The sequence below is a fragment of the Arachis duranensis genome, chromosome 2 (genome assembly GCF_000817695.3).
Source record: "Arachis duranensis cultivar V14167 chromosome 2, aradu.V14167.gnm2.J7QH, whole genome shotgun sequence".
NCBI classification, from domain to species: domain Eukaryota; kingdom Viridiplantae; phylum Streptophyta; class Magnoliopsida; order Fabales; family Fabaceae; genus Arachis; species Arachis duranensis.
Window position 1 is genome coordinate 87,461,357 of NC_029773.3, and position 13,590 is coordinate 87,474,946.

A 13,590-nucleotide genomic window follows, 5' to 3' on the forward strand; every position below is an offset into this window, starting at 1 on the left:
AATAAAATAAATTTAATTATTTTTAATTAATTTTTTTTATCAAACATTTTCGTTAATATTAATGTATCACTACAAGGTAGTCGCCAATTGGTGGCGGTTTTTTTCTTGATTAGCGGCGGTTTTAAACCGCCGCAAAATTAAATGCCGGCGGTTGATAGAAACACCATGGATATGGGCGCCGGAATTGGGTTTGGCGGCGCTTTTCATAAACTGCTGGTATAGTCGCCGCTAAATCAAAATTTTGAGGCACAAAATTGAAAATCGCCGCCAAATGAGTCTTTCACGGTTTCCTTCATATTTACCGGCGGTTTTCTAACCGCCACAAGTTGGCATGATGAGTCCAAGTTTCGACAAGTTTAGCGGCGGTTTTAAACCGCCGCCAAATGGGACATCAGTTTATGTTAAAAGTTACCGGCGGTTTGCAACCGCCGCCATATGTAACGTTTTTTGTTATATCTGAACCCAAACAGCGGCGGTTTAAAATCGACGCCAATTTAATAAAAAAAGAAATTTTCGTTTTTTAAATAAAACACCCGTAATTTATTTAAAATATTATTGAATTATTCTTTTTAACTATTTTTTTATTTTCCATTATTATAAGAGTGAAAATTTTCAACAAAAATAGAATCTAAACTTGTAGCAAAAACAAAATTGAAATATAAACAAAACAAATTAATATATCCATCAAAATACGAAGTAAATAAAACGATTTCGTAGAGTTGCTCAGTCTGATTCAATAAAATGTTTACTTCAATGTAAAATAACTCCAATCCTAATATTCTATTTTCACTCTATCATTCAATGAAACTCATCCCTGCAGCGATGTCTGGTGGTAACTCCACACCTTGCCTTTGAAACAGATAAACCAGAGCACTCTCCATTGCCTTCATCTTTTTCTTCTCTGTTGCTGCCTCGTCCTCCATCGCCTTCCTCTTCAACTTCTCACCTTCCAGCTTTGCCTGCAGTTCAAACAGCCTCCTCTGGGTCTCTTCTAGTTGGACTCCGTTGACAGGCGCATGTGAATTCGAACCGAATAGTTGACTAGGAGTCGGTCCAAAACCCATACCACGTACTCTACCCGGTTTTTCTTTTCCAAAAACCTGAGCAATGGAGTCATTTTGAGACAACATTCTGGCAGACTCATCCTGTTGTTCAATTTCCTCAATTCTTTCCTACATACACAAATTAGTAATCTCCTCAATTAACTGTATCACTTACATCACGATATGAAACACACAATTATAGAAGCATAAAAGTTAATATTACACATAAACTCCATATACGCAACACATGGTGCAGCATTTTTTAAGCTTGGAGCATGCAATATCAAAGTAACATGGAAAGATATGCATTATCAACCAAAACTCAAAAAAAAATAGGGGTAATTCTCCTAAACTGACTTGTGTTAACCTTTATCAATTAACAAGTACTACTTACACCAATTGCTCTTGCTTCATCATTCATATATGAGCCATCCTTCTTTTTGTGCACCTTAATCCATAACTCTCCTCTACCGACTATCCTTTCTTGTTCTTCCTTCTGTAACAACAAAGTTTTTGCATTAATGTTTTCCACAAAATCAATGAAAATTTAGTCACAGAGATACTAGCATAACTAAATAAAACAAGTAAATTACCTCCTCTTCCAGCCGCCGTGCGAAGCTTTTCGAGCCGTCAGTGTGGGTATATTGTTGTTTTGATCGATTCTCCACGTTTTTTCTGCACTTCTCCTATTGGTCCATCAGAGACAAAGGGCGATTAGAATCTAATAGAAAACCTCTCAATGCATGCATAATTGGTATTCCTGTGTAACAACGATACAGTATATTACCTTCGTCTCAGGTTCGGCGCGATAGTCAAGGAACCATCTCCAATGCTCTCGATCAATTCTCGGTGGTCGATTCTCAAGATTTTGATCAGTAGTGAATGTTGGCTCATAAAAATGGTCATACAACCTCAGCCTTGTTTCCTTCCAAGCCTTCCCCATACTTTTCAACATATTTTTCTTAATAATTCCTTCGCTATCCTCATCGAAGTGAAAAATTTGCTACACAGATAATACGAGTTGTCAATAATTGTAAAAATAAGCAAATTTAGTTTACTCGGGATATAGACTTTTACCTTGACACATTCGTTATAAACTTTGTCTTTAGTGGTAATCTGATGCCAACTTTTCCTACAGATGAGAAATTTTCCATAATCAGATCCCAGCAGACCAAGCACGCCACTCAACAGTCCAGCTTCGTCTCCAATTGCTTGCTTTGCGTTGTTGAATCCGAGCACGATCTTCCTACCGTTAGGTCGTGCCATAGCATCCCTCACGCTTAGTTTTTCCGGCTTGATTGTGCCCTCAGAATCTATAAGCCAAATATAACATTTGCGTTGTGCACATCATGCGATAAAATTTATATATGACATAATAATATTAAAATACTACCTTAGTATACACCTAACAAAAGAATTACAATGGATCAATTCAGCATATAACATGCATAAAATGGTGTAGATTTGCAACACTTGAAAAAAATTTTAAAAAAAAAATTACCGACTTTTAATTTAAAAAACTAATAACAAGAACAAATTTACCGCTTTATTTGAAATGTAGGCAAAAATAAAATAAATATAATAAATCAGAATCTTTTATAATTATTTTGACAGGTCACAGAATATATTTTATTTAATTAAAGATTAAAAAACCACTTTGCAAACAAATGGAGAAGGTCAAATGTTATTGACCTGTTTTGCAACTGAAAGCATTTAGAATGAACGAATTAAAGTATTGCGTAAATTAATAATAGGTGGAGCTTAAATGATGTTGATGGAAGAAAAATAATTTGAAAAAATACCTATGATCTTAACAGTCCAAAATTCTGTAGTCTTGCGTCCTCTGCGACTCTGAACCACAGGAGCATCATGGAGCTCGTCAACTTCTTCTTCAACAAGAGGTTCCTCATTAGCATTAGCTTCCAATTTTAGATGGTCTGTCAGTGAGTTTTGGGTACTATTGTGCTCATCTGTGGAACAGGCCTTGGTTCACTTCGCGGGGGACGGAAAGGACGTGAAGTAGCGGGGACACTATCACCACTTGCGGGGACACTTTCGTCATTGGTCGGAAGAATTTGAGAGCCATCATGGTGGGAGTCCAAAGTCGCATTCGCTTCCGTTTGAGGTTGGTGAGATCCTGGTCCCAATTTTGATTTTTTCGTGAATCGACCTTTCCGAGCCATCATAAATTCCTAACGCGAACAAACACCCAAAAAATAATAAATATAGTCCTTGACCATAACATATGAATTAGTTAACAGGATAACCAAGTAGGCTTGGAAGAATGCCCCTCGTAAATATTAGACCATCATAAATTGATAGATAACTGGTGATTACCGCAGCAGTGAAGGGACGATGTAATAGCTGGACCGAACGGACGAACTAACAGCAGAGAGGACGACCTAACTACGCAATCAAAGACAATGAGGTGTCAGAGCGCGAGAGTTGAGAGCTCCTCGTTGGGGGTGGGGCTTCGTTCACTGTATTCAGGGCTAAGTGTGAGGTAGAGCTGGGGTGTATTAGGATTAAGAAGAAGAGGTGGGTCACGACTGATTGATATTTCATATGGGGAGTAATTAAATTTGGCGGGTGTTTAAAATATTTGATATTAAACGAAATCCCTAATTTTGATTGTTAGAGGGAATTAAGAATATTAATTCTAATAATAATAATTTGAACCATGAAAATATTTCGCCAAGGAAACAGAACACTAACCGGGAGGAATATAATTTGAGAAATCTTAAAACCAATAAATATTGAACAACGTAAATTTGCTGTTGATATTTTAAATTTTAACATTATAACAATAATAGTAATAATAATAATACGGTATGTGGGTTAAACATAATAATAATTATAATATAAAATGTTACATGTTATCAACAGCTTTTTTCATTTTTGTTTTTCAATTTACTTTAAATTTAACATTTAAATTTAGCCCTCACTAGCTATTGATTCCTTTAAGATTAGCAATCTATGTTTTCATTTTAACATTTTATAACAGTAAGCATAATAATAATAATAATAATAATAATAATAATAGGGTAAAATAAACAATAATAACTGGGTAATAATATTAAGTTGTGATAAGAATAGGCTTGGTTTTGTAAAATCTTACCTTTTTAAAATAGCTTATAAAAAATAATATAAATAGATAGAAGGTCATACTTAATATATGATAGAGATGTATTTGTGTTGATATTTGTAAATGTTAAGTTGAAAAATAAAAAATATATGAGACCAAAAAAAACTATAATAATAATAATAGTAACAATAATTATAATAATAATAACAATAATAAATACCAATATTAAATAATATTAATAATTAATAAAATAAGAAGGACGTGAATATAATAATAATGTGAGTAGTTATAAAAATAATAATAACTATCAATAATAATAATAATATTAATAATATTAATAATAACAATAATAATAATAATTACTAGCATATTTCTAGGTATTTTTTTCAGACGTCAAAAGAAAGTAAAAAAAATAGATAGATTGTTATTTGTTAGTTTGTTCGGAAAATATCATAGCGAAACATTTCATCATTGTGCCAAAAAATTTTTGTTAATCAGAATCTTGCGATAGTCTTACGATAGTCTTTCAATAAAGTGCAGAAATACATAAAGCAGTAGACCAAGGACCTTCAATGCAGTATATTAACGATCCCTAATAACAATCTGAAGAATTATAAAGTCACGACAACTTCAAAAAACAAGTCTTGGACATCCTATAAATCAACATCCTAATTTTTCAATTAAACTACTGTAATATCCTGAAGGGTTCAAGTATTTAGTCGCCCACATAGCTAGGTGCCAGGCATTTTTCTCCTCAGGTGACATTCCACTATAAGGATAATCATTCTCTTCCGGCATTTTTATTGAGGTCATACGACAGCATTGAGGCATTTTGACCAGCAGAATCAGCCTCTTCAGAGCCACCGGAGGGGACAATGTCCTCTTTCTCCTCTGAATCCGGAACCACCTCTCCAGCAGCTTCGGATGCCTTCTGAATCTGGGAAAATGTTAACCCTAAGAAGTACATCATAGCACAAAATAGGCGCAGAATTTCAAGAATTAGTGTATGAACATAATCAAATTACATGGTCAAGAAGTAAAGTTGTCTATCTTACGTTCCCATAGACGTTCAAGTCCATGTTCTATGAGTTTGAATTCCTCTTGTGCTGCAATATCCAGTTCAACAACAAGAGTATTTTCATATCGTGCCTGCACAACACATCACAAAAATAATGTAGAAATACTATTTGTAAAAACCTGGGACAATCTAAAAACATTCAAATGATTCGGAACCTAAAACATAAAAAATCAGGTGACTCAGTAGTAGAATCATTACATTTTATTACTTGAGATAGCATTTCAGATTAGAGAGCAAGAAGACTATGGCATCAAATAAAGAGAACACCAGTAATAGCAGAAACATAATGAATCTTTTGGAGTGCTCTTTCTGCTCAAATCTGAACAAAGAATATGCCTCATGCACACAGATTAAGGTCTCAAATTGATACAAGATATAAGTGACTCCTGAATTGTTGCGGGCTACATTTATTCTCAACTGGTTTGGTTCGATTTTTGAACCTAAAAATCGGTATGTGGAGTAGTGTGGTTTTTCTAGTGAATCAAATCATGCCCAGTTATAATTGCAGCACTAGAACCTATTGAAATACATAAGTAATATCCGATAAGAGTGTACTAAACTAGGACCATAATGGGTTTAAAGTTTTTGATACCCAATCATTGCAGGTTTGAGGAGTTGCTTTCTGCTTAATACAATATACAGTTAGGTAGATTTACTTGATAGTATTACATTATACCCATTTTCCTTTTTATCCATTCACAAGTACACGAAGTGATATGCCAGATAATAACTTGATATGCATATTACGATAGAAATAAGTAAGTAGAGAGGATATTGGAGAAAGAAAAGATAGCAATTAATAGAAAGTTATACTTGTGTCATGAGGCAATACTCTCTTTATACTGCACTATGCACTTCTCAAGTTTCAACACCTATATATCTTGATACTTATTTGAGTTAACTAAAATTGTTTAGCTTTAACTACACAAGTAGCAAGTTTCTATGCATCTCAACAATAATGTCAACCAGAAAATCACATGTAAGCACCGAATTTCATCTAAGTTGGCAATTAATTAAACTAGGGTGAGTAAAATTGTGATACATTAGATAAATAGCAAGGTAATACGTGAACATTTACCTTCACCCCGTCGAGTATCTTCTGTGAGAACCACGTCTCCGTACTTGTTACAAACTCAAACCCAAATTTAGCCCGGTACTTTCGATCCCAGTGAAGCATTTCCTAAAGTTTTAAAATAATCACATGAATATGGTTGCTTTCCACGAATAAGAAGATGCAGTACAAAAATAAATTGGGCAGCATGAAACAAACCCTCATCATTGGTCCCGGCGCATGAGATATGGCTCGATAGAGGTGACTTTGTCCAGAGAAGGCATCCAACCATGATTGTATGCGGGACTCTTTAAACCACAACTGTCTTGCAAAGGACGTTGCGTGGTCCAAGGAAGAGAATGGAGACTCAGCTATCATCTTCTCTGCGAACCAACGGCTTCTGGTAATGAGAAAGAAGTCTCTGCTCTCCAATTTCCCTGATAGTCCACCAAAAATAGGAAGAATGTACAAGGACAATACAAAAATGTGATTGTAAGAAGTCTAGTTGGAGAGGTAATAGCATTGTGACGACATAGTTGAATAAAAGAGCTTTATATGAGAGGATAAGTTTTAAAAAATCTCAAATAAGTCACTATAATCAACATATTATCTAGTGATATGACTAAAATAAAATCCAGTATCATATATCCAGAACTGCCATGAATATGAGCTACATGCATGGTGGGGAACAATTTTTTAGGAATCAGCAGCCTCGTCACAATCTTCAACCCTTTCACCAGTGGACTCCTCTAAATCACGTCTCTTGTCAACCGCAACCCTTCGACATCAAATTCAGGCAAGCTAGTCATACAGGCTTGTGGATTAAGGTCGACCTCACAATATTCATAATCTTCGCCCATGTCAAACAAATCTCTTGGCTTCACGTGGACTACTACACTCCATCCGCTCTCCACCTCATCCTCTACATAGAACACAAGACGAGCCTCAGATGCCAATATATATGGCTCATCGTCTTCTCGATCACCGGTGTGAATCGGAGTGGCAAAATTGACACAGGTGTGGCCCAGAATGTCTTGCCGGATGCCTCTGCCCGACGTGGTGTCTGCCCAAATACACTTGAATAAGACTACATTGAATTGACCACTGTAATTTAGCTCGATGATGTCTACTAATTTCCCGTAATACGAGACGCCGCCGACAGCAACATTGGCATCCCGTTTACTTGCATAACTTCTAGTATCCGAAGTGACATAAACCCCGGTATTCTGTGTTTTCATCCTTTCCTCCCTCGACATGGTCCTAAATTTAAATCCATTGACGTTGTAAGCTGGATAGGGTTTGGCCTGAGCGAGGGGACCGCAGGCAAGCCACTGCAACTCGTTTGAATGATTGGTGCTTCCAAATGGGACCTGGCATTGAACCGTTAGAGACAAGAGAGCATCAAAGGGTAGTAGGATCCTGAGATATTAAAGATTACCTTATGCCTGAACCAATTGGCAAATTCTCTGTGCACAACGCTATCTATTTGAGATGGGGACCTTGTTCTACTCTGCAGTTTTCTCTTTGTGATGGCTCTGTACTCACTGTGCATACAAAAGGTTTGTTCAAGTTTAGTACCGTCAGTACCAAATTGGCTCACTATATAATTTTATAACTCAGGCTATGTACTTACTCTAAGAATTTCTCTACTGCAATGCAATTGACCAGTACATGACGATGTGCTTGAAGCTTTTCGGTTGCTGTTATAGTAAAAAATGAACTTGCCCCGACCGCCTTTCCAACCACTGGGAACATGTTGGCAATCTCGCTCGGTGGAGCATCGATCGACCGGTCGTCAACACGCGTCGGTCGGTTGATCCTAGTCTTGACATTATCTAGATATCTAGAACAGAATGTGAGAATCTCCTTGGATAAGTAGCCCTCTGCAATCGATCCTTCCGGTTGTGCCCTGTTACGCATGTACTGCTTAAGACGACATAGGTACCTTTGAGAACATAACGTACAAATTACTAGATGACAGCTATCCGTTTATAAACAGGTCGAGTTATATTAAGCGGATTAATACCTTTCAATTGGGTACATCCACCGGTAATGCACTGGGCCACCGAGACGGACCTCCTCGACCAAATGCACTGTTAGATGAACCATAACTGTGAAGAAGGAAGGTGGAAATATCATCTCCATGTGGCACAAGGTATGGACTACACGATCCTGAAGGAGAGGAAGTTGTTGAGGATCTATGGATTTACTGCATATTATTCGGAAAAAGGCTGATAACTCAGCCAAGATGGCAGACACTGGGGTGGGTAACACGTGTTTTGACGCAATTGGCAGTAGATGTTCCATTAGAATATGACAGTCATGACTCTTCAAGCCGAATAACTTCGCTGTTTTAAATCAATGCAACGAGAGATGTTGCTAGAGTACCCGTCTGGAAAGACCACATTCTTAATTGTCCTAAGAAAGACATCCTTCTTTGGATTCCGCATGGTAAAGACTGCAGCGGGATACTTTCCACCTTCAACTGGCCACATATCATGTCGGATGCCCATCAACTGGAGATCTTTTCGAGCTTTTAGGTGGTCTTTGGACTTACCGCTCTCGTTCAACATGGTGAAAACAATGTTGTCGCATACATTCTTCTCTATGTGCATCACATCAAGGTTGTGACGTAACTCGTTGTTCTCCCAGTACGGCAAATCGAAGAATACACTCCTTTTTTCCAGGGAGACTCGTCTTGCACCACGGTCTGCTGTCCGCGCCTTCTTTTACCACCCACCGCTTGCACCTTGCCTTGTGAGACAGGAACACCCTTCAATTGTCTCAAGACATCCCTCCCAGTCAATTTGGTAGGTGGGGATCTATCATCTACCTTGCCATCAAATCTACTCCGGTCTTGTCTATATTTGTGATCGCGATTCAAGAAGCGACGATGACCCATATAACACCATTTCTGACTGAAGGTGAGTCGCATAGTCTCGGCATCCAAATTGCATGTGGGGCAAGCTCTCCCGCCGTAAGTATTCCAGCCAGATAAGTTGCCCAAGCCAGGAAAATCACTGATAGTCCACATCAGTGCAGCTCGCATCTTGAACATTTTCTTCTCACTGGCGTCGTAGGTATCAACACCAGCCCACAACTCCTTCAGCTCATCGATCAGGGGCTGTAGGTAGACATCTATGTCATTGCCAGGCATTTTAGGACCGGGAATAATCATAGAGAGAATAAAGTTGGTTTGTTTCATGCAAATCCATGGTGGTAGGATGTACGGAATAAGAATCACTGGCCATATTGAATACTTTGAACTGAGGTTTCCATAAGGATTGAAGCCATCACTAGCCAAGGCTAAGCGAACATTGCGCGGATCGCCAGAAAAGTTAGTATATCTCCTGTCAAATGCTTTCCAACCCTCGCCGTCCCTGGGATGCCTCAAGGAACCGTCAGAGTTGGTTCTTCTCTTGCTGGATGTCTTGCTGGATGTCTTGCTGGACATGAATAATCGCTGCAACCGTGGAATTAGAGGAAAGTAACGGAGAATATTCGCCGGTAGAGGTTTCCCATTCTTCTTGACAATGGTGTTGATTCTGACTAAAGAATTCTTCCTGGTCTTTTGCTTCCACCTGGATGCCCCACACCGTTTGCATCTAGACAAGTCTTGGTCTGTACCCTGGTATAGCATGCAATCATTTGGACATGCATCTATCTTCTTGTACCCAATGCCGAGCTTCCTTATGATCCTCTTGGCATCGTGCAAGGTCTTCGGAATCCTTGCATGCTCAAAGGCATCCCCCAGTAGCTCTAGAATCAATCTGAAAGCCTCGTCGCTCACTCCGCACATGCATTTTATATGGTACAGCCTAACCAAGAAAGACAACTTCGAGAATCTTGAGTATCCCGGATATAATCCCTGCTCGCCGTCCTCAAGCAAGTCGTGAAAGGCACGAGCCTCGCGACTAGGTTCATCAGATAAGTACGGCAACCCCTCCGCAACGTCTCCGACATGCCCATTCATCGAGTCTTCATTGTCACTCTGCAGTCCCGGGAAGTTGAATGCGTCCTGGACCATGTCCCGCATTTGATCTCCTAAATTTACATTAGTTTCTAGTTCTTCCCTAGCGTTGGATCTCTTGTCTACGATCTTCTCACCGTGATGTAACCAAAAGTTATAGTTAGGGGGAAAAGGTTTCATCAGAAAGTGATCGTACGCGTCCTCTCTAGTTTGGTAACACCGGAACCCACACAAAGGGCATGGGCAATGTATCATCCCATCGGATGATGCATTGGCAAATGCGAAATCAAGAAATTTATTCAGACCATCCCTATATTCTACACTCCCTCTAGGCTTTGTAATCCAACTCTTATTAATGTCTAAATGAATGAAATAGCAGAAACAAATAAAAAAAATAGTATCAAAATACATAGCACTTGTAATAAAATAAAAGAAAAAATGGGGAGTGTGTCAAGAAAACCAACAACAGTTTATCACAATTATGAGATGGGAGAGTGCCATACGTAATAAACTTGACAATATATTACAAGCAAAACCATGTAGAGAGCGACGGAATAAATCAAAACGGAAATAAATTTATAAAAGTTACTTGCTTCCCAGGTAACATGTAGCACATGAAAGGTATTGGGGAGGAGGCTTACTCATTGCAAAATTCTGTGCTTTCTAAATAATTACTGGGTGAAAGATTTGCTGGTTCCAAGTCCAAAAAGTGAAAAGAAAATAAAAGCTTCCTTAAAAAAAGAAAAAGAAAATAGGACTGAAAGTTAGATGTAAAAAATAATAAAAAAAATATAACTAAACAGTCATAATGGATAGAGAATAAAATCTTGAAATTGTAGACATAAATTTCGTAGGTATGTTTATGCAAAATATTTGAGTATAGTTTCTCTATCTTGCCGTCTACCATAGAGGTACAAATAATTGGTTCAACGAAAAAGAACATAAAAAATAATAACAACACGAGCAGCTCAGAAAGAGTGACAAACAAGAAAAGGGTCTGAAAAAATCAAATAGCAATTCAGGACTCAAGTAGCATGAATGACATCAAGAGAATCATGATCAACTAGTCCAGTGTCACAGTAAGTATAGTAGCAACCAAACAGCAGGACTTAGCATGAATTTCACCAAAAATTGGTAAAGAGAAGTGTAAAACCATAATGGCAGCAGAAACATAGTTGTGCACTTAATATATGAACACCATAGATAAGAAATCAGCACCATGAGAAGTAGTCCAATAGCAATAGCAAATAAGCAATAGTATAATAAGCATAAAGATCAGAAAATGGGGGCATTCAGCGTCAAAATGACCAGGATAATTTCCCTAACACAGATAACTAGATCAGCAACTATTAAAGCAACTATTAACAAAACTACCCAAAAAAGGCTATAAATTAACGCTAAAAAACAACAGAATATCTAAATAAGGAATATAAGCATGAACCAACCATTCTGACACACACTCCTCGCAGAAAATGTGTTTGCCCCGCAATAATATGGCTTAATTAAATTGGAATAAATTGCAAAATAAAAGTAAACACGATGATGATGCATACAAGAAGCTAGCAATGTCATAATTAAAATGCATTAGTTAGGGACTGAAAAAGAACATAAAATAAGAATAAAACAACATCTCAATAACTATCTTCCACCTTTTTTCAAAATTTTCTTTAATGACAAGTCCTCCCTTTTTCTCCATAGCACCAAGGAGCACTTGAGCCCTCCATGGACCATCAATAAACTACAATGACAGCTACATTAGCATCCCACTTAATGTAATCTTCTAAGCCCATGATGCGGTCAACGAAAGCATATTATAACTAGAAATGATTGAGTGTGCTATGCTGTACAGAACTGCTAACAACCATATTTCCAAACTCATTAATGTTCAGGATTAAAGTGTGCTCCTTTTATTTTATTATTTTATTTTATTTTTTTCCCTGAGAATAGTATAACTTAAGTGAAGCTCAATGAAGTAGCAATGGTCCCTTTCAAGTTTTAGCCATTACTCTCTACACATGTGGAAAGTGAAAAACTAGCTCATTTGAAGAATAGGGGAAAGACACAAACTTTAAGCACCCCATGTCTGAATATGAAAACTAAAATCCCAGATCTACATGCAATGTATCACCAAAACATCAAAAGGAAGCAAAGCATTTAAATAAAAAAGTATGAAATTGAAAGAGGATACAATGTACAACTTAAGTAATGATAACAGAGCTGAACCAATGGGAAGTGGCAAAGAACACAAACAGCTATGAAACAGCAGTTACTAATGTCTTGTACTTTACATGATAAATTTATCAACAAACAAATTTTTCAGATTAGTGCGTGCAAAGTTTCTCAATTTCTCCTGTGCAAGGGAGATGCAAACCAAAGAAACACATTCTTGGGTAATTAAATAAACAAGAAGTAGATGCAAGAGAGATGCAAACCAAAGAAACTCAACCCTCTAACATTGATAATGAGCCTTTGTTAAAGCTTTATACTCTAACTATCGCTTTCAATACAGAGCACCCATTAAATCAAAAAAAGGGGTACCTTCAAATTCCAGTCTATGAACAGTGGCAATTAACCCCAGTTAAAGACAGATATAGATAAATATGTTTACAAAATTCTAACCAATAAAGAAATCAATAAGAAAAGATCAGAGTGTCAGGACTGACCAGTGCCATGAGACTGGTCGCAAAGGCAGCTGCGCAACTCGACAGGGGAGGGTATGAGCTTCAGGAATTGTGGATGATAGGGGAAAGCTTGAAAAATTGGGGGTTTCTTCAAAATTGGAGTTCTCGATTAATGGTTGTAACATGAAAAGGGGGAATTGACAAGTTGAATCATGATAAAATCCTCACCTGGGTGGGTTCTTCCTTGATATTTCTCGGCTGTGCTCCCGCTCTTGGTTGGCGCGCTATCAAACTCAACTCGCGGGTTTTTGCAGAATTGGGGGGAAGTAATTTCGAGTTATAAAATAAAAGTGGAATTGAAACACTGATTTGAAACTCACCTAGTGGCGTTTATTGAAGAAGTCGCCGGGTGGGGTGGTTTTGTTTGGCGCCTCTTCTCCCGCTTTGTTCGCACCAGGAAGTGAAATGAGTAAGCCCGAAGAATACTTCCTAATTTAGCAGCGGTGTTCACTCCCCAGCCGCTATCCAGGGAAGTTTTGTGGCTTTTACCTGACTGCCACGCATCTCTGCCAGGATCCTTCTTGATTAGCGGCGATTATGATCACGGCCGCCAACCCCCTGCCGCTACTCTCCGCCTCTGCGGTAGTGACATGTTAGCTGAACTTTAACTCAATCCATCATCTCATAAGTCGAATATAAATTTATTGGAAAATGTTAGGTAAACAATGATTATCTTAAATAA

The 13,590-nt window shown here is 37.9% G+C and overlaps 1 protein-coding gene and 1 long non-coding RNA gene across 2 annotated transcripts; both read right to left on the reverse strand.

Annotated features, from left to right (window-relative positions):
- Window positions 1-794: 794 nt before the first annotated feature.
- On the reverse strand, window positions 795-3,226 carry LOC110277473 (uncharacterized). The gene is made up of 7 exons (XM_021134594.2): window positions 3,037-3,226; window positions 2,846-2,980; window positions 2,121-2,356; window positions 1,831-2,046; window positions 1,637-1,729; window positions 1,438-1,539; window positions 795-1,172 (listed from the first exon to the last, which is right to left on the reverse strand). The coding sequence occupies exons 1-7, from the start codon at window positions 3,224-3,226 to the stop codon at window positions 795-797; spliced, it is 1,350 nt and encodes a 449-aa protein (XP_020990253.2).
- A 9,688-nt stretch (window positions 3,227-12,914) lies between these two features.
- LOC127744766 (uncharacterized) lies at window positions 12,915-13,330 on the reverse strand. The gene is made up of 3 exons (XR_008005819.1): window positions 13,229-13,330; window positions 13,077-13,132; window positions 12,915-12,996 (listed from the first exon to the last, which is right to left on the reverse strand). It is a non-coding gene; the product is annotated as an uncharacterized LOC127744766 (long non-coding RNA).
- Between the last annotated feature and the right edge of the window lie 260 nt (window positions 13,331-13,590).